Genomic DNA, 22,794 nt, shown 5'->3' with positions numbered 1-22,794 from the left:
GTGAGTATTGTGTGGATATGCAATTGTGAAGATTTCCCTTCTCATAGATGACCATTTGGAGTATGGATGGCCTGATCCTGGAAGAATTCTTGCCACATTTAATTCAAAGAGAGCAGGCATTTGGAAGTGAAGTGACAAGAGTTTGAGGTGCTCTTCAGGATCTAGCTATTGCTTCTCTATCATGCACTTATATGCATCCATTTGTACAAAAACCCTTTGTGTGTGTAAATTTGGGGCAACTAATTTGTTCTGTCAGGAAAGAATTTCCACATATGCCCATTTAAAAATGTCTTTAAATTGGGGATTCAGAACAATCCCATTCAGGCTAAGGTATAAATAATAAGGTGTGTTTATTTGAATTTATTGATGGTAAAAGCTGTGCAGACAATAGATTTATTTATTTCTGAAGAAGATTTATGTTAAAAGAAAGTTCCCTGGGGCATCAAGAAGAAAAAGCCTGCAAAAAGCACTTTAGTAAATTATAACTCTGAGGTAAAATATGACAATAATAATTGCTAAAGCAAAAATAAAAGTATAAAACTTGGATATACAGTATATCATGTGTTTTCAACTTTTTTATTATTTGGTTTATTCCTGTCATTGGAAGAGCTACTCCTGTGAAATTAATTGGGATTTTAGAAGTTTAACTCTTTTGGTTCATATATAATTTAGCATATTGTATTAAAACTAAGATACTTCCTATAATACTGTTTAGTAAGAGTAATATTGGATTTGGTCTTGTGTTACTACTGTTATAACTACCCACATTTTATAGGTGAGGAATTAGAAGGCTGAAATAGTGGAGTCATTTGCCCAAGTTTACACAGTATTAAGTGGAAAAGCTGGAATTTTTAATTCTGGCCATCATGAAATAGAAACTGTACTGTTAATTGCCATGATATGTGGTCCATGTTATGTGATCCATGTAACATATTGTAGATAATAATCTTACAGTTTATTTGAAAGGTACAAATTCAAGAAAGTACACATGATTCTGTGGACTAAATGTTTGTGTCCCTCAAAATTCATATGTTGAATCCTTGATCCCTGATATGATGGTATTTGGAAGTGGGGCCTTTGGGGGTAATTAAGTTTAGATGAGATCATAAGGGTGGAGTCCCCCATGGTGTGATTAGTACCTTTGTAAGAAGAGGTGCCAGAGCCCTCTCTCTTCTGCCATGTGTGGGAGGATACAAAAATAAGGTGACCTTTCTGCAAGCCAGGAAAAGAGCCCTCACCAGGAACGGAATCTGCCGGCATGTTGATTTTGATTTCCCAGCCTTCAGAACTATGAAAAATAAATGTCTGTTGATTAAGCCACTCAGTTTATGGTATTTTGCAATAACAACCTGACCAGACTAAGAAATATAGTGATGTTTATTTTTCCTTATCTTTCTAAAACCCTTGAGCTTTTTGGTTTAGAATAATTTTCAAGTATATATTTCCTTAAAGTTATACATTTTAACTAACTTAATAACTAAACCAATATCAAACTGATACACTCTTCCTTATACCAAAGTAACATTTAATTTTATTTAAATTTAATTTGGAAGCTTTTGTAATTATATTATTTCAAGTGAATTTAATGTACAGAGTAAACATTCATTAACATAAAAGTGTGGCTTTGGCATAGGGCAGACCATTTTCAAACCCCTTACTAACTGAATAACCACAACCAAGTTACTTAGCTTCTCTGAGAGAAAAACTTTAACCTTATTTGAGTGTTTATAGTATGCCAGGCACTGTACTTGCAATTTATGTATGTTACCTCATTTCATCTTTTCATGAGAGGTCTGTAGTCTCCCTGTTTTACAGATTAAGAAGCTAAAGCTTAAAAATTAAACAACTTTCTTCAAACATCACAGATAATAAATATCAGAGCTATTAATTCAAATCTAGATTTATCTGACTCCAAAATTCATTTTTTTTTAAAACCACTATACTCTAGTGCTTCCAAAATCCACCCAATGTTTCTATGGTTCTATAAACATTAAATTACATATGTACATAAAATATGCAGGAAAGTCTTTATTGTAGATGCTTAAATAATAACATAAAAGCAGTCATTTATTTTTAATTTTGCTGGTCATGTATCATAAAAGACACTGTATTTGGATCGTAGTATTTTCTAATACTGAAGTTCTCAGTATCAGGATGCCCGTGAAGGGAAGTCACGTGCTAAGTCATAAACTACTGAAGCTGTGAGAAACCTGAGACATCATCATGTCTAATGTTGCCTATTGTTTTTGGTTTATTGGACTTGCAGAACATTATCGTCTCACCTGAAATTTTTACATATAACGAGGTCCAACTTGAGCTGATGTCATTGAATGCATAGGAAAGGATCATCATTTTGATCCAAGGTGGTCCCTGAAGTGTCTTCTGGAAACCCTGTGACTCCCTATAACAACATTTGAAAATTTCCTCTTGGGTTACCTCCTCTTCTTTTGCGTACGAAGTAACTGGGAGCCACAAGAGCAAACTACTTGCTGCAGTTTCCCACAGTTAGTAGTTCTAAGGCAGCTTTTAACTTCTGGTCAAGGCTCTTGCTGGACCCTGGGCTATATAAGAATCTCTACAGAAAAGGTTGATATTTGAAATATTGAAATTTGAGTTTTGAAATATTTGTTTTAATACACAGAGAGAAGTAAAATAAATAAATAAATAAAATATTTCGGTCTTTAAAATCATGGCAGTTGAGGCTAACCCATATTACTAAAAAGTTTCCAGTCTTTAGGACCTTTCTCTTTAGACTGTAAAGATTCATAAGGTTGATTTCAGGGCAAAAAAGAGTAAGCATTATATTTATACAGCTACTGATTCTCCTAAAGTTGAAATATCCTAATTAGAACCTATGCAACTGCCCATACCATTATCCAGTAAGGTAACAAGCCACAGGAGGGACTAGGTGGGAGAGGCTATTGTCAAAAAGGTTACTTTTCCTGATTTTTTTATGAGCACCACAATAGTCTTTTGGATTACAACCTTCTATTGTTTGTTTATTTACATAGCCTGTGTTTGTGCTTATAATTGCAGAACAAATATGTAATGTGGTACATCCTTTAATTGCATAGTTTTTTTATCTTAAAATGAATTATAACTGAATATGCATATTTAATGTTGGCAGAAACACTTCCTATTCTAACTTGGGTCCAGTTGGAGGCTTGCAAGTTAACAGACAATAGATTAACAGAGGAAAAGACAAAATTTACTTACACAGTCATGTGGCAGTTGCTCAGTACTGAGTAGTTCACTGAATAGCCAGAGATAAAGTTTATATGCCAAACTTTAGGGAAGGGAAGTTTTCAGATTTTAATGAATGGATGGTTCTGATAAGCCTTGTTTACACAATATTTTGGAATGTCCTAGTGCCTAAGGCCAGAGCCTCCCTGACTGGAGACCACTCCAGAGTCAGGGGTTGTGGTAGCTGACTTTGATAAATCTCTGTTTCGGTAAGATTATGGATGTTCAGAACGTATTTTTTTTCTGCTTCTTTAGCTCAACTGTTTTCACTTTAAAATAACATTTGTGTGAATCCTGGGGCTCCAAATGGGTCTCCACATTTTTCCCATCTGAAACTTCGCTAGAAATTTCACAAAAAAAGCTAGGTTGATTGCTCTGGGGAGAAATTTCAGGGTAAAAATTATAAAATATGATATCTGTAAAAGGGAAACAGAAAAAGATTAATGATTGAAGCATAGGATAAATCCAGTTTTTAACTTCATAAAGTAGCCCACTGAGAAGAGTTCTTCATGTTGAGCTCTAAGTATCTTAAGTGAGAACAGAAGTGGTATGGCTGTAGTCATGGTTATTTTCTGGAGCACAGCATGGAAGGTGCAAGTGTTCTGGTGAAATTTTTGAGTGGCCCAAACTGTTTCAGCAATAAATCTTTTGGTGTTTATGTGAAGTCAGAAAGCTTTTGTTACAGGATTCTGGGAAAGTGGCAGTTTTAGTTCTCAGTGATTCCAAGTGAGGAGGGTGGTAGAAAAAGTGGAACTGTTAATTGATGACAAAATTAAGAAGATGGTAGGACCCAGTTTACAAAGAGATGCAAGTAGCTAAAAAACAATAAAGATTAGAATCTAATAACCCATAAGAGTGGTTTATAGTTTTCCATTGAAACATAAACCTTGTCTTTACAGTACACCTCATTTTTAATCAATGATAATCAAAGGAAAATTATTCTTGTTTGCAAAACAAGTCCTGATTACATTTGATTTGGCTTGATTATAACCTAAGAAGCAATAATGATAACTGACCACATGGATCTTTTTAAGTTTCCTCTGCTGGAGTTTTTTATTAACATAAGGAATCTCAGATTGGACTTTTAAAAGCCTTCTCAATGCTATGAAACCAAGCCAAGAACCAACCACCCTACTTCACCTGCAGTACCTACAAATTTTGGTGAATTCCTCTCTTCTTGAGGTCCCCAGACTATCCCAAGTATCCTAAGCCCATCCAGAAGTGACCTTTGTTACTTATCTTAAAGGCTAGAAACCCTGTAATCTAAGTATCAGGCCTGTTTTCCCAAGAGGCCTTTGTAAGCAGTGGCTCCATAAAGTCAGTCTTAGTTATGGCCATGTGTGGTAGCTCACGCTTATAATCCCAGCACTCTGGGAGGCCAAAGTTAGGGGATCACTTGAGCCCAGGAGTCTGAGACCAGCCTGGGCAACATAGTGAGACTTAGTCACTATAAAAAAAAAAAAAAAAAAAAGAAAGAAAGAAAGAAAAAAAATGAAAAAAACTTTATTTACTCAAAATTGCCTGATCACATCTGATTTGATGCACATAATTCTCAAATATGACATTCCAGTCCAAACTATGGTTATATAACGAGTTTCCAATTTTTTTTTTGAGAACAGATTCCCATTCCTATTGGACTTATGCAACTGTATTGCCATGAAAATAAGAATATTCAATAAGAGTTTCCCAATTCTGAAGGAATTAGACAAAGAGAAAAAGATAAATATTTCATTTCTGTTTATAGAAGTATCATCAATTCAAATGGTATGAAGTATAAATAGCTTGAGAAAAGAGAAAATAGTTCCTTAAATTCAGAAAACAGGACATTAAACAACCAGTACTGTTTCAAACAAAGGCCATAACAAATTATAATCACCCTTTCTTAGTCTACTGAGGCCCATATAATTACTTCTTGTTCTGCTTAACTTTATGAGGGGTCTTATGAACTCCTCAGTGTCTCCACTATAGTTCTGAAAATCCTTAATCAGTCTAGTGGTATGTTCTTTTTTTTTTTTTTTTTTTTTTTTTTTGAGACAGAGTTTGGCTCGTCGCCCAGGCTGGAGTGCAGTGGCACCATCTCGGCTCACTGCAAGCTCCACCTTCCGGGTTCATGCCATTCTCTCGCCTCAGCCTCCGGAGTAGCTGGGATTACAGGCATGCGCCACCACACCCGGCTAATTTTTTGTATTTTTAGTAGAGACGGGGTTTCACTGTGTTAGCCGGGATGGTCTTGATCTCCTGACCTCGTGATCCGCCCGCCTCGGCCTCCCAAAGCGCTGGGATTACAGGCGTGAGCCACCGCGCCCGGCCCCTTTTCTTAAAAGTATTTAAATAATGACATCAGAAGGTTGCATCCCAGAGTACCTGTTATAGTCATTTCCGTGGGTCTCAGAGGGAATCCTTTTTTGTAAAGACAAAGCATGCTATCCAGTAGCTGCTTCCAAGAGCTTTCAGGAAAGCATCAGAGTAAGATATATATATATATTTGCAGTGACTTTATTTCTTCATCACATTACCTAGGGTAAATTACATAATTCACAAGAATTTGACACTGTTGTCATCAGCCACATCTGAGTGGAGCATTTGCTTCTTAGTTTGGTATTAATAGTAACTACCTGTGAATGACAAAAAGCTTAAAATGGCTATGTTAAATATCTGATGTGAATTCATTATAACACAGTTGACAAAGGATTTTGGTGGTTTCTGTGGAATACAATATTTAATTTATGAAATTTAAATCATAGAATTATGACTGACTACATTATACCAGGACATATCAGGGAGATCAAGGTTATTGACTAATTCCTAGGAACTTCATAAAATTTCTGAAACAATAAAATCTACCCATACAAATATAAGGAAATTTAAGTATCTCTTCTTATTTGACAATGCTTCCCATACATTTTAACATATCAAATGAACCTAATTAGTTTAACATCTCTCTTTTTACAAAGTGAGAGAACATGAATCCTTAGAGATTTTCCAGGGGCTCTCTGAAAAATCTAAGTTGGTTTGGGGTCAAGCAGACTTCATTTAGAATTTGATTTTTGCAAATTGTCAAAAATATCAAAAGATCGAACACTGCATTAAATAAGATCACAGGTCACTATGAAACAATACTTTAGTTATCCACTTACTTAAGTGACAATACAAGATTTCAAAAGTAAGTATATGAGGTAACATATTTGCAGAGAGAAAAACAGCAACAACAAACAAACAAATTAAAAAAAAACTCAGTTTTTTTTTAAGTGAGAGGACTTGGTTCTCATAAATAATTAAAGATGTGATAAATGTTAACACAAAGCATAGGAAATTATTCTGATAAGACACAGAATGTTTTCTAGGCAGATTACTTAACAGGTAAAGAAAAGGTTTTATAATTTCTTATTAAGGGCAGACCAGTAATCCAAGAAAACTTTGTTGTTTTAACAGAGAAAAACCAAACTCTAGTTTTGAATCAGTAATCTTTTGATATATATTTTGTCATTTGAAAGACCACCAGGATGGCTAAATAGTAGAAAGGAGAGCTTTATTGGCATTAACTTGCAAATTGAGAAGAGAAACTCTCCAGTGTGGATCTAAGGTGCTCTTTATTTAAAGAAGGGAATGACAGGTTAGGTCTTATGCCTCACAGGGCCTGTATTATACATATTCAGCATGTTTTGGGGGAAAAGCTATACGTATTTATGAGAGGGCATGCCCAGTGGGTAAACATGTGTATAACATACATCCCATGTTCACTCTGAGGTGAGGTTTTAGCATTGAAATGACATGGAATTCAGCTCTTTATGTCAAAAGGTGAACTGTAGTACACAAAGACAGTTTGTGTGCAGTCCCTATAAGCTGGCTGAAACTGGCTTAAGTTCTGCAATAGCTAATCAGAAAAGAATATTTGTAAGGTCAGTCCTCTGTCCTGCAGAGTTGTGGTGGTTTGGGTTGTAAATCAGCCTGAGAGCTCTATTGTTAAGAAGTTTAGCTAAGGTGTAGTTTTCCTTATAGTGGTGGGAATTTGGAAATTTGCCATGCCATCTGGGTCCTGAACACTGGACTCCTAAGTAACTTTTGTTTCCTTAGCCTTAGGCCCATCTTGTTTGATAAATGGGCATCAATTTTGATCCCTCAGATCACAAGTCTATTAAAACAAATTTTTATAAAGCAACCCATTCAAATGTAGCCAGCTTTGACCAGGCAACATAAGACTTATTTTCTATAAAACTTCTACAATTTTTCATATCAATGCAATATAAGAGTTATTTCCCACTAACATTCTAAACTTTTAGGAGTTATTTCTGGTGGTGGTGGTGATGGTGTGATGCCATCACCTGGAGGGCAAAATACCAGCACCTGGAGTAGAACAAAGGAGGAATATGTGTTCCACATTAGATTATGAACAGTTTATGATATATTCTTCATAAAAATACAAAAAGCAGGTAGCTACCATTCTTAACTTGACAACTTAGAACACTTTCCTGCACAATAATCTTCCTACAAAGAGCAGTATGGGTTTATAAAATTATTGGATACACTGCTTATGGAAGATGTGATTCCGAAGGGTCATCCCAAGTAGCAAATGATGATCACCACTGTATCTTCCAAGGAGAGTAGGGTCAATTAACTGCTGTTTTCTTTACTTTATTGAGCTCCATAATGAGCTAGTCATGTCACTCTAGGAAATGTCACTCAATGACAGTATTATTTTGCTTAATAGAGTTGAAAATTATTTCAGTTCCCTAGGAAATTCTAGGTGTAAGGAGAGGGTAACACAAAAATAACTGAATGGGAATCAACATAGGAAGTAATAGAAAGGGACAGTGTCAAGAAATCTCTGATTTAATTATTTCAGCATGTATGCCCAAACCAGCTGGCCCCAGAATGAACAAGCAGCTTGCACCTTAGCAGGACCCAAAGGGAAAAGAAATCTTTATTACACCTCATGAGTGTATTTTCATTCAGTCTAGTGTTGCCTCTCCTCCCCAAACTGATAATTGGGCACTAAGAAAAGCTCTCAAGTTGAAAAGTCCTAGGTAGAGTTTGAAAGTATCCTTAGAGAAGTGAAGAGTGGATTTGCAGGCTGCAAGGTGCTATTATCAGAAGGATTTGAGTAGGTGAAGGGTATATATACAGGAACGCAGGGATGCCTTCCCATCTCTTTCATGGATCCTTCATCTTTTAAAACAATGAGCATTTCTAATCAAGTAAACACTCACATTAACATGGGTTATACAGTTAACTCACATGACATCAACAGCAAATTTGTTCTTTTTTAAATCCAGGTAAGGTCTATTCATGTCATGTCTCTAATCTCTACATAAAACCAAGAATTACATGTTTTTTTATTTTTTGAAATTTAGTGAAGTAACTGCTGGTTGTTTCTGTGAGGGACAAGAAAGATAAAACATAATTAATGTTATTTATGTTAACTTTTCCACCACATTTTACATCTTGAAATTCTAAAAAATACAAATCTGCTTGCAAAATGAACTGGGTCTGGATCCGAATTGGCTGAAGCTATTTAAGTATTCTAACCACAGTTTCATAAACTGAAACATGTGAATATGTACAAAATGATTTTGATTAGAGATGATATGTATAAAATACTTAGTATACATTAACAAAATATATGGATCACATATTGATTTGCTGTACACCTGCACTGAATTAACCAGGTTTCAATAATGGCTTGGGCACAATACTAGGAAAAGTCTCTTCCAATAGAAATGTATTAGGTTGGTGCAAAAGCAATTATGGTTTTTGCCATTAAAAATAATGCCATTAAAAACAATTAATGGCAATTGCTTTTGCACCAACCTAGTGTTATTGGTTAACCAGAAGTTATGTATCCCATGCAGAATCAATGCCAGCAAAATGTTAAACAACCACCCTTTAATATTCCCCTGTTGACAAAATAAATAAATAAAGGCAGCAAGCGATAGAAAAGCTGTGGGTATGAGGCTTGCTGATAATCTGGGCTAGTGAGAACATAGACTTGGAAATAAGCCTTGACTTGTATAGTTACCCTACTTTTTATCACAATCAAGTAACCTTCCTAACTTCTCAAAAAGTGGCTAGAAAGTTCTAGTTTTCTTAAAGAACACAGTGATAATCTTTCACTTACCATCTGCAAAATGCTAAACATCAAGCACAAAACAATTCTTCCCTTCCAGAATGTAGTCATGTGGACTACAGTGTTAATGGCAATTCTGTGACTTATTTTCAGGGGTTTAGCATTTTCATTTAGCTGATTAAAATCTGTTGTAGATGATAATTATGCCAGTTTTTAAAATCATTCAAACACTCAAAAATGATTTTAAAATCTTTAAATGGCTTGTAGCAGATTTTTATTTCTCAAAGGGTTTCTTTCTACTTATGGAAAATTTGCTTAAATTATACCCCTTTGTCATATTCTCAGTAAATGTTAAATCAATGTAAAATGAGTGGATTTGTATTTCTAAAAATAACCTTTTTCACAGGAAGAAGAACTAAGGAAGAGTGGGGAAGCCAAATACGCCCACTTGAGTGATGAGCTTCATGTATTAATTGAAGTGTTTGCTCCACCTGGGGAAGCTTATTCACGTATGAGTCATGCATTGGAAGAGATTAAAAAATTCCTGGTTCCTGTAAGTGTCTTTCATTTTTTACAAAGATGTTTCTTATCAGCTTCTATTTTAAAATGCACCTTTGATCTTGACTGACTTTTTAAAAGGAAACTCATATTGCAAACCAATGATCTACCCACAGGTCGATACAAAGCTAAAATAAAATAGGATACCAAAACCACTTAACACAGGACCTGGCATGTTGCCATATAGTGATGGTTCCACAGCAATGTTTGTCATGCTGGTGTCATGCCATGCATTGGTTCGTAGTCATGAAGAAAAAGACATGTTTATAAACAGAAATATATAATTGAAGTTGTATACTTTTTTATTGCATCTTAATCACTTGAAAGTTTATCATTTGCAATTTACAATTAATAGGAAAATTATTTCCTGGTATAGTGGAAAGGGAAAGAGATCAGATATGCAATAATTTGAAATAAGACAATGATATCATTTAAACATATCCAATGTATTTTCATGTGATGGCATGCCAGGTGTTGCCTCATAATAAAACATAATATAAAATAATCAATATTAGTAAAGCCAGACATCTGTTGACTTTAAACAAAAATTGGAAAAATAAACTCACTCTACCATGTGAGGGCAACAGAGAATGTTTATTTAGTAGGGCAACAAATTCAGGGTTGCATACTGGTAGAATTCTCTACTGATTTTCTAAGAAATAGAGGAAGGTTAAATGAATGAAGCTTTCCTAAAGATTGACAATTTAGCGTTCTAGGAAGAAGTCATTCAAATAGAAATCTTGGCATCAGGCTTGGAGCTGGGAATAAGATAATTAGAAGAGAATGCTGAGTACAGTTTTCTGGAGTGTCTGGCAGAGTCTTCAACAGAGAAAGCACACAGCTAAGATAGATCTGCACAATGAAAAAACTGCAGATTTCTAAATAAGCAATAAACTAAGAGGAAATGGTGGGTAAGGTTCATTGATTGGCAGTGATTTTAAGAATGGGAAAAGAAAAATAAAACCAGAGAATTTCAAGAATTTAAAAGCATCAAGATCTAGTCACATAATCTATTTATATGTCCAGTTTAAAAATTAATTTCTGTCAAGGCAAGGTTATAGAATAATTGCAGACCATTCTGATTATTCCTTAACTTCATATGCACACTGAATTTCTGCACAATTTATTATCTGATGCTCATCTGAACATCTCCCTAACTAGATCTCATATTTATTAAGAATGAGGATGCTATGTTTTATTTTCCTTTTGCCTCCAAACTAAATGCCTAGTGCTGTACTGAGTAAGGAATTTTACTGTATTTAGTTCAGACCAGACCTCTGGTAGCATACATAGTATAGAAATGAGACTAGGACTGTACATTACTAACATACTACATGACTTCAAGTCATTTAAATTCTCAAAGCTTCAGTTTATTCATCTTTAAAATGAAGATAATTATCATTGACCAGCCTCTATCACAGTTATGATGAATATTAAATGGGGTAATGCATATGAAAGGACTTAGAAAATTATAAAGCAGAATATTAATGGATGGTTTAAATATATTGTAGAAAATATAATAGAAATATCTAGGGATTATTTTCTGCATAGTTATTGATATGTATATATACACACATATTATATATACATATATATATATATATCCTACTCTGTAGGCTAAGTTAACACTCCTTTATTAGAAATGTCAGTAAAACATCTCACTTGCTCACTTCCTAGACATAATGATTCTTGTAATTATTTCATTTATATACTCTCCACTGAAATATATACTCTCCACTGAAATATATACTGTGTGAGGATAGGGCTGGCTGGCAGTATCTCTTTTGGCCAACACTGTATCCCCATCTTAGCATCATACCTAGCACAATAAATATTTACTTGATAGTTTGACTGATGGAATGATGGAATGGCTGCCTATAGGCATGAGGAGTGATGCAGGGGATAAAATAGCTATCCAGGTAAAATTTGGGGGCTAATACCCCACAGTCAAGATGCACCATATATACAGACTCAGATGAAGAATGAAAATATTACCATGGCTGGTGTGACCTGGCCATGCCTACCTCTATGGTTTCATCTTGTATGTCTAACTTCTTATTCATTGCACTTCAGACATGCTGGTTTTTGTTCATTCAACGGTCCAGGCTCACTGCTCATTAAGCACCTTTGAAGATTATTCTCCAAAGTGTTGACATGGCTGTTTCCTTAGCATCCAGCTGTCAGCTTAAATGTTAGCTTTGTAGAAAACTCTTCCCCAACCACACAATCTAAAGTAGCTGCCCCCTTTACCTTCTATCATGCAGTCTTACTATATTTTGAACGTAGTATCACTAACCGCTCTATTTAACATTATAATTCATTGTTCCATTATACCCTAGTCCTTTTCACTTATTTATTTTCTGCATAGCTCCTATCACCTTCAGATGTTTTATATCTGTGTGTGTGTGTGTGTGCATCTTGCTTATCTTTGATTTCTATGCTAGAATATGAATGTCATGAGGGCTATTCTGATATGTCTCTCAATGTTTTATTAGTCAATTTTCCCATCAATGAAAATCATAAATTTATCCCATTTGCCTTGCTTGCATCAGCAGAAAGCAAAGAATGGGAGAACCTCAAGGGGCAAAAATGAACTGCCAATTTTTTTTATTCTATGAAATGACTTGGTGATCTAAGGTTCTTTTGATATCTGATACTAAAGCCCACAGAAATGCTAACGTTTCTATACATTAACATTTGCAAACATTGTAGATGAAGAATTCTAGGCAGTAAGAGGCCTGCTAGAACAACAAAGAAGGCTTATATAGGACAAGACTCTGGAATTCCACTGACATCTTGTTCTTCTATGAAAGGGATTAATATTCCATGGTAGAACTTTTTACCTTCTTCTACCTCTTGTATGTTATCCAGAATTTACTCAACCTGCTGTATGTCCAAGGGTTGTAATTGTCTAAGATAACCAACTTTAGAATATAGAACTCCTTGTGAGCTGTCTGAATGCTTTACGATGTTGGTAAACAACCCACTTTCAGCATTTTAAGTGGATTGCTGAAGACAAAATAATTATTATTGCCCTGGGGAAAATTTCCAGCCTGTCGGTCTCCATTCACACACTGTAGTCTTTTATTTATTTATTTATTTATTTATTTATTTATTTATTTATTAAGATGGAGTCTTGCTCTGTCACCCAGGCTGGAGTGCAATGGAACGATCTCGGCTCACTGCAACCTCCACCTCCTGGGTTCAAGCGATTCTCCTGCCTCAGCCTCCTGAGTAGCTGAGATTACAGGCACATGTCATCATGCCCAGCTAATTTTTGTATTTTTAGTAGAGATGGGGTTTCACCACATTGGTCATGCTGGTCTCGAACTCCTGACCTCATGATCCACCTGCCTCAGCCTCCCAAAGTGCTGGGATTACAGATGTGAGCCACAATGTCCAGACACACTATAGTCTTTTCAAAACAAGTAGAGTGTCAAGGGTCAATAAAACACCTTTAATTTGAACATGGCTAATTTTAAATCTCTAGTACTTTTGGGAGGTGAAGTATTAAAGTTTTCATTATATTTGATTATCTTAAAAATACAGGTTAGAATTGTAAAATAAATTATTTGATGAGTAACAAGAAACAGGATATAAAATCCTAAACTAATATATGCCTCAATAATGTTGATGCACTCCTCTCTTTATATTCTATAAAGAGGTAAGCAAGTATTGCCACTATTGTATTTTATACTATTTCTTTCTTTCATAGTTCAGACACCAGGATTGCCACATATGGTTGTGAGAGTTGTGTCTTGTGCAACTCTAGGGGGTAACATTTACACCATAGTTTGTGAATAGTACTACCTAGGACCATGAATACAACTTTCCTATTTCTAATCCTTCTCAGTATGTTACTTCAAAATGATAACACTGTTTTATTTTCCTAAATTGGCTTATTCTCACCTTCAATTCAATTGAATTAATAAGTTTTACTAATGCTTAATTATTAACTCATGACTGAAACATAGTACATTGTCTCATAATTAGAAATTATGAAGTGTTGCATGAAATTCTGCTCATTGTGTGTTTATATATTCTTTCATTAAAAAGATGAAAGGAGGAGTTTTTGCACAGATAATTTGATTAGGTCATGGATAACAAATAGATTGCTTTTTTACATCTTCCAATAACTATCCTATTGACATAGTTAAGAGATTGTGATTCTCTTTTCTACCTTGGCCCATCATGGCCCAGAATCTTCCCAACACAGCATGCTGCACAGCGTTGCAATATTAGCAGAGTTGACAGAACTTGAAAAATTTTGCCATGCCAGGCTTAAGTCTTTAATGATTATCACTAGAGGTCTATATAATTTAAAGGAAAGATATATATATAACTTATGTAAACGTGTGTGTGTATATGTGTATCTGTTACTAGACTCATATATAAGATTTTAAGTCAATTTAAGAGAGAAAAAATATAGATCATTCCAGGTTCTTTCTTTCCTGCATTAGTTGGATGTGTGTCTTAGTGATAGCTGTGATTCTTGAAATGGGGGAATTAGGGTGTATTATCTCATTTCAAGTTTGAGATACTGGTAACACATCTGGGAAACCTACCAAGAGCCTGACTATGGAGGAAAAGTAAAACCTTTTTCTTCTTTATGGCAAAAGCAAATGGAGGATATTCTTGCCTCCCTTCTTCAAACACTGTAATCCTAGTTCTGAAATTGGAAAATGTCACTGATTACTAACAGCAATCATACTGGGAAGTAAGTAAATGTAAGGAAAAATAGAAAAGGGAAGCAGAATTTTCAGTCTAGTAGATAGATCTAAACTTTCATACACTAAAAAAAAGTTATAAAGTTTTAGAAGATGATAAATATAAAAATGTGTCCCTGAAATTGATGCTATAATTTGAGAAAAAGTGAAAATTTGATCAGTCTATTTTTTATTTTTCTTTTTGAGACAGAGTCTCACTCTCTCACCCAGGCTGGAATGCAGTGGCGCGATCTCAGCTCACTGCAACCTCCTCCTCCCAGGTTCAAGTGATTCTCCTGCCTTAGCTGGGATTACAGGTGCATGCCACCACACACAGCTTATTTCTGTATTTTTAGTAGAGATGGGCTTTTGCCATGTGGGCTAGTCTGGTCTTGAACTCCTGACCTCAGATGACCCACCAGCCTCAGCCTCCTAAAATGCTGGGGTGACAGGCATCAGCCGCCACACCCGGCTGATCAGTCTTTTATGCAGGTGAATATATAGGGAAAACAATGTATTCAACTAAACCCCACCAGCCAGCAAAAGTAACTGATAAATGGCAAGACCTAAAAGGTGAGAGATGGCAGATACATTTTGACTGGCTGACGGCAGGAGTTCAACATTTATAGCAATAATATCCTACAAGCAAGAGAATGATTGGTTACAGAATTTAAAAACAAAGTACAATGCAGACAGGGAAGCAGAATCCATAATCCAGATTTCATTCCTTCATTGTTGTGGTTGTTAAAATGTTGTCAAGAGTTCCCTCATACTGCTATCTCAAAACCAATTAATTCCCTTTTCTTTCTTTTAACTAACCATATTCTAATAGTGTGGTAGCTAATGGCAGTAAGCACAAAGCCACATGTATTTATGTAATTATTACTTGCTCAGAAATATTTCCTGTATTGCTATAGTGCTATAGCACTATGATAATAGTCTGATTTTCTTGGAAGACATCTGTAATCATCTATGGAGTATTTCTTCTTATCTGATAAGTTGTAATAGATAATACAGGCTTTCAACTTAGAACAAAACTAAAATTCTTATTAGTTCTTAGAATAGAATAATAGTAAGAATCATTATTATTATTATTGAAATCCAGGACTACTGTATCATTGCTAATTGATTGACATAACTTGGAAGACAGATAAAAGAAGCAGTTGGCATAATAATCATATGTCAACACTGACCTGCAAATAGCTTTTAGATGAATGTGACTCAAAAAGACTCATGATTACTGGAGATTGAGCAGAAAAGGTGCCCAGTAATCAGAATCTGTTAAGTAAGGTTTATAATTTTTATCTGAGATAAGAATTGGAAACAGGTGAATAGATCATACTAATTAACACAACAAATATTTCTGGATACCAAATATATGCCAGGCACAATTCTAGCAATGTATGGTACATGAGCCACTGACCTAGTAGAATTTAAGAACCAGAAAACTATTTCTAAAATGTAAAAGATAAAGATTATAAAGACTTATTTGAGAGCTACTGGAAATGGGAAACCAGATTGGATAGTAATGTGTTTAAGGAAGGATGGTGGCAACAATAGAGCAAGTAACACTGATCAAACAGAAAGTGATATTCCTAAGGTCAACGAAAATCAATTGCTGGCAAAGACCACCACCATACAAACAAGGGTAATTTATCTACTGAGACAGAGACAAAGAGAGAAAGTGGAAGGGGGAGAGGAAGAGAGAGAGAAAGAGAGTTCGATTAGCCTCTTGAAAATATTGATGACCCACAGCCAAAGATTCTATTTCACAGTGAACATTTTAAAATACACCAAGAAACACCTCCAGAATATAGCATATTTTAAAACTGATTTTTTAACAAAATTATGTATTTCTGAAATGTATCTTCAACTTCTAGCAACTAATTCTTACTTTTTAAAGAGCTAAATAACATAAAACATTTTTTTTGAATTGCCCTTCCTTGATTAAGTGATCTCATTTTACTACTTTGAAACTCAGCAAGCTACAATGAAAAATGTATTGATTCTTCCAGATGGTATTTAAACTAGATAGCCAGGAAACTTCAGAGAATCCCTATTGTACCAATTGTATCTCATCTTTAGTATTTTTGTTGTTATTGTTGTTCCCTTCTCATTCATTCCACGCCAGTCTTTCTACATAGTGTATGTAAGGATGCATATATAACAATGCCTTAAAATACAAGTACAAATGGCTTACTGGATGGTCTGTACTCAATGTAATACAAATAGGACTTGGCTTTATTTTTCTTAACAACTGTCATTCTCCCCTTCTTATTCTTAATTTCAGCTTGAACAAATAACATAGTTTTCTACTCCTTCTTCTATAAGAAGAGTCTCAATTTAGGCATTTGAGGTTTTAAGAAGCCCACTTATTTCCAATTTATAATTGCCAAATCAAATACAAAACTCTTCTCCTCCCGCAGGTTTAGAACAAATTACAGCTTGGGGAGTAGCAGTGGGAAGAGGGCATGTTGTACTCATTCATCTCCTTGTACAGTCTCCAGCTTTTAGTGCTCCTAGAGCTTTGTGAAAAGGTCATGAAGAATGAGACTGGTAGGTGATGTGAACATAGAGCAAGAGAGGCGTAACACTGGTCCTGTAATAATCTGGTTGGCCTTGTTGGTTTGAGTCTTAATTTCAAATATTTTCCCCTGATGGGATATGTGAATGATAGACCAGTAGAACTGTTGCAAATCCTCAAATGACTTTCTTCCTTTTAGCTCAGTGGACTCTTCGATGTGTTCAGAGTTCTCACAGTGAAGTGTTCTCTCTCAGTAATCTCTAAACGCTAGGTTACCATCTTCCTGCATCCAGTGTTACATGTGAGCTTTCTTCTATGTACTTAACTTGGTCATTTTGAATGAGAGCTGTATTTCACCTTATACTTAGAATTCAAGCATTTTACCAAGATATGCTCAGGTGTTGCTCTTTTCTCATCAGCCCATACTTGAAATAAAATGATGGGATTTTTTTTTTAAATGCATTTGAAAGAGTCTGAAAATATGCAGTTTTTTTTTAACTAATCAGCTCTTTACTTTATTCATGCAAACAAGAAACTTTTCTTTAAATGACCCAATCAAGTAACATGGGAGTTCAATAATGAATTATTGATATATGATGATGGTGGTAAGAGCACCATTTTTAATTAATCAATCACCAAGATTGCATGATATTATATATAGATACACACATATAGAGAGAGAAGACAATCACTTATGTTATTTCTATCTACATAAATGAGTCAATTGTAACTTTCCAAAATCTGTTTCCTTTTATATTGCTACTATTTCTCAGATGTCTTTCATTCCCTTTCTTCATTTTCTCTGTTCTGAACTTTAGAATTTTAGGGCTTGACTTCTATAATATGGAAACTTTAGTTGCTCTCTTATACCAAGAATAATAACATCTTAAAATTTTAAGAGATTTTATATGTTTTTTTTGAAACACACCTCTCATTTAGATTTCTACGGCCTCCAACTAGTATTTATCTTTATTTAAGTCAGAATAAAATTTGAATACACAAATTCATATAATAATTTCACCCAATTTCACTGGTCTTGTCTGTTATCCATAGCATACTGAAGGGATTGAAAATGCCATCTGATGAAATTATTGCATTTTTCCAACATAAATTACATTTTAATCCTCTTCTGTTCTTTTCTTTTTATTCCTAATCTACTTCTTATTTGAGGAATTTGAAGCTTTAGAAAGACACTTTATAAGCCAGGATAGGTTTCAGAATCAGAGGAAAATGATTTTATAAGTGAAAAAAGAAACGTTTTACAAATAAAGGGTAGATGAGTACTCTCCTTAAACCCATACATAGACAAGTTATAGTTAGGATAAGATTTCAGTTAAAACTAGTCCTCATGCAAAGTACAGACATCTTTTTAGACCAGACACATTTTTACAACAAAAGAAACCCACTGCATAAAACATATTTTATAATATTCTTTGTTTAGAGAGTGTACTGAATTGTTATGATTAACAATTTGCTAGTAACTGTGCATGTTAGTGATACAAGGAGAGTAACCTTTTCTCTAGAACCTAGGTGATGTCCTCACCCAAATGTGGCAAAACACAGGTCACTTCTTATAAGAATTACATTATCAACCTTAAGTTCTATGAGCAACAATAATCTGTTATCCAAAAATTATTTATTTAGATAAACCTACTACCCTTGCATTAAGCCCAGTTCACTTTATTACAGAAAAGATCTTACATGTAAAAGCTTTTATCTCAATACCTATGTGGATTCATTTCTATAATTATAGAACTGGAAGGGATACTTAAGCTCAAAACAATTAACAGGTTTTTAAGGCAATATAAATATTAACGTTTGGAAGAAAGTACTTGAAATGCATTATTTTTTTCTTTCCTTTATTTTTGTCAATCCTCTAAAGAATTCTCAGAAGCCATAGAGCTCCAAAGAGGGTTATTTGAAAACCACAGGTGGAATCTAAGCCTCATTTTACCAGTGAGGATACTAAAGGCCAGCATGGTTACTTAAACTACCCGAGGTCAGGCAACAAAAAAGGGCCTGATCAGATGCCTCCTCATCAAGGATATTATCAAAATATGCAGGCCCAGATGCTGTAAGTTTTCTCATGCTGTATTGAAGGGCACTAAATAAGTAACTTGCAGGTGGCATGGTTTGTGTAATTAGTATTAGGCTCCTCTGTATTTAGAGAATCATATAATGCCTATTTATGGTTACATAGACAACTCTGGACTTATTACCATTCAGCAAGCACTTGCCAATATTGCTTTTAGTGGTAACACAGGTGCAATTTTTCCTGCACATTCTTAGATACTCATTAATTCAATAATATATTCATAAGGCTGTTCTATTTGGGGACCTCTTGTTTTCACTTTCTTATTTTCATGGCAGAAACATATTACACCCATTCGTGAAATCACTTCACAGTTGTTTTAAACATAGGCAAGGAGTATGTGACAGAACTGTGGTAGGTGTAGGGGCATGAACATATCATATGTTGGAATTATGCATTGCCAAACATTTTCAGGAATACTCTCTCATATCTAGAAACAAGATGATGCCTTTTTACATTATAATGTGGTCATTCTCACAGTTAGTAAGAATGGTTAATAGTGCAATGTACTGAAATATATTTAGAAACTAGACTTCAGCAGCAAAAGAGGGACTGGCATGGTAATGTGTATTTATCATCGGTTATTCTCAGGAATAAAAGAAAATACTATTTAAATTACAGTAACATTCTAAAGCTTAAAGATCCTCTTCTCTGAGTAATAAAGTTATAGATTTAACTAGTATGCCATGCACTGTGAGGAGTGCAGAGAGAGGGGGTATATTTTCAGTATGTGTGTGTGTGCATGTGTGTGTGTGTATATATATATATATATATACGTGTGTGTATGCGTGTGTATATATATGTGTGTGTGTGTATGTTTGTGTGTATGTGTGTGTATGTATGTATGTATGTATGTATGTATGTATTGAGAGAGAGAGAAAGGGCCAGAGAGAGAGAGAGAGAGAGGAGGGAGATTCTCATGGAAATTTTAAGAGCAGGCAAAATAATAATGTAGAGCCTCACAGAGAACTGTGAGTCCTAGACAGTGTAGGAAATCTAATAAATAACTTCAACATTAAAATAATCCACCTCTCTCTGTGTGCTTATTCACTTTCAGCCTCTTCCCAACCAACTTGCTTACCTCCACTCTGCTTTCTTGACTTCAGAGCTTCTACTCACTCCTGGTTTGGGACTCCTCTGAATCTGGGTTTGCTATAATAGCTCTTGCCTTCTCCTTTCCCCATAGACCCTTTATAACTCTCCTTTCAGCTACAGCCCACCCTGCTGCTTCTTGTTTTCATTCATATCTATCTATATCTATATTAATCTATCAATCTATCCATCTATCTGTCTATCTATCTATCATCTATCTTCACAGCATACAGCTTGTAAAATGGCCTTACATTTCAAAGCACTTTCAAATAAATTACTGTCTTTTCTCTCAAATTTCACAGATATACTATGATTTACTGTTATAAAGTATTTCACTTTTTTACTTTGTTTTATTTCCTTTCTTTTAAGTCTGAAATTTCAGTGGGCTCATTTATCCTTTTTCTTTTTTTGTAAACATAGTGGAAAGAAATCCTACTCCAATCTAATCATTTAAACATGGCACACAATTGTAATTTCATGTGTCTTGTTATATTTGTATGACTTTAAATGAACAAGATAATTTTAAAATTATAAAGGAAACTACCATAATTCTATTTTTTTAAATATATCTCAGTTAAAAATATACATAATTTTTATAGATCTCAGTGTATAAAACTACCCCATTCATTTATTAAACATAATTGGGAATTTTAAAATAAATTGACTAAATGTTTTTAGTTTAAATTAGCTTCATTTTTAGGATTATAAATATATGAATGAATGAGCATTTCTGACTATTGTACTGTTTAAGGAGAGGTTTTCTTTAAGTGCATGATAGGGAGAGGCAGAAAAAAAGAAGGAAAATAAAAAGAAATGTCTGCGCCAGGAAACTAACCTGATCCTAGTGGTTTTATGGAAGCTTAAGACTCTCAAAACCCGTATTCCAAAAAATAATAATAACAACAATAAAGTTACAGTTATAAGTTAGAACAGTTTTGGGGTGCTGTGGAATGCCATGTGACTAGTGACAGCATGAAGAATTGGGCTGCTGGATTTTGGCTTCTTAAGATATTGTGTAATTTGTATTGTCCGTGGTCAAGTAGATCACTGATCACTTAGAGATCACTTTCAAAATGAGAAGAAACCTCTGGATTCTCTGCCCAGAAAAATGCACATGCAAATTATCATGTCCCCTGGACAACAGAGGTCCAGGGAATTCACATTCATGGATCAAAGATGAAGGAGACTTACACTAGAAGCATCACAGTCATAGTATGGGAGAAAGAAATATTAAAATGCATAACTAAAATTGCATTAAAATGCTAAATTTATTTCATATTAGAAAATTATATGATCTATATTGAAAAGTACAGATCATTTTGCCTCAAACTACCCGAAGATAGTTGTAATAGAAAAGTACATTTTCTTACAGTTATCTTCTTAAATGAAAGTTTTATCTTACGATGAGATAATTTTACTACCAAACTGTAATTCATTACCTTTCAGTGTAATTCTCATTTTCAGATTTCATTTTAAGAGTGAAACAAATTCTATGTCAATTATAGTACAGTTAGAATGTATTGCATCCAGAGATTTATTTTCCCCTGATATCAATCATAACAGTTGGTCTGCAGGAGCAAGAATGAGAGGAGGTACACTATGAATAATAGGAGGCTTTTCTGTCTATTGCTGACTGACCCTAAACTTCTTATCTAAGTAATAAAATCAGGAAATGTAGCTCATTATAAAGAACATACACAAAGGTGAGGAAACTTGACTGTGGAATGTCTATTATATTTTAAATTAACTTATTGCAGTCACTCAAACGTCTCCTTCCAATTTAAGTGACTTTCTAAACATTATTCATCAAAATATCAGTACTCCCATTGCTCTCTACTCTCCTCTGCAAGAAAATGCCTTAACTTATCCTCTAAAGTAGGACAACTTTACCATAGTCCAGAATCTCCATATTTATACATCATATATATTATTTATTTCTGATTCTTTGGAAATTAAAAATAACTGTACAATATTATAACAAAAGAAATGCCAACATATATTGGTAACCAGAGTGACTCTTCTTAGAATATCAGATTTTTCACTACCTGACCCTCAACCAATCTGGAAAATATCTACCCTCTCTTGTTTTTTAATCCTCATTTGCCTCCACTGATCATGCAGTTTTCAGAGATAAAAAGAAGAAACTGTAGGGAATAATGTTAACCCGAAAACTACACGTTTCTCCAAACCCCACTTGACTTTTGTCATCTGGTAAATACTTAGAGATCAGGAATGAGCAGGATGCCTAATATCTGGTCTCCTTCCCAGTCCTAGCGGTTGGCCATACCCACAGCAGTCTAGACTGGGTCCTCTTGCCTCTTTCCAAGACTTTGAAGCTTCCAGACCCATAAAGGCTATGATTGATTTGTAAGTAGGGGGAGCAGATGTTTCAAGTACCCTGAAATTGGCCCCTGGCACGTGGCAAACCATAAGCCCTCCCAGAGCAGAGTGGAAACTCTCTGGACTCTTGTCACTGGAATTTAGCATTTCCCTTTTAATTTTTACATCTCAGCCC

The 22,794-nt window shown here is 34.7% G+C and overlaps 1 protein-coding gene across 14 annotated transcripts in view; it reads left to right on the top strand.

The window, feature by feature from the left end:
- Positions 1–22,794, top strand: part of KHDRBS2 (KH RNA binding domain containing, signal transduction associated 2) — a 687,327-nt gene that overhangs the window by 293,844 nt on the left and 370,689 nt on the right. For 13 of the 14 annotated variants that reach the window (XR_001718489.4, XR_010158053.1, XR_010158052.1 and 10 more), the window contains exon 4: positions 9,714–9,860. The exons of the other annotated variant lie outside the window; for it this stretch is intronic. Coding sequence is in view for 6 of the 13 variants with exons in the window: in XM_016955743.4 (XP_016811232.1) it covers positions 9,714–9,860 (147 nt within the window). In the remaining 7 variants the exon portion in view is untranslated. The remainder of the gene's footprint in view (positions 1–9,713; positions 9,861–22,794) is intronic. 14 annotated transcript variants of the gene reach the window in all.

Source organism: Pan troglodytes, chromosome 5 (assembly GCF_028858775.2).
Source record: "Pan troglodytes isolate AG18354 chromosome 5, NHGRI_mPanTro3-v2.0_pri, whole genome shotgun sequence".
Lineage (NCBI taxonomy): Eukaryota > Metazoa > Chordata > Mammalia > Primates > Hominidae > Pan > Pan troglodytes.
This window is presented reverse-complemented; position numbering and strand designations above follow the sequence as displayed.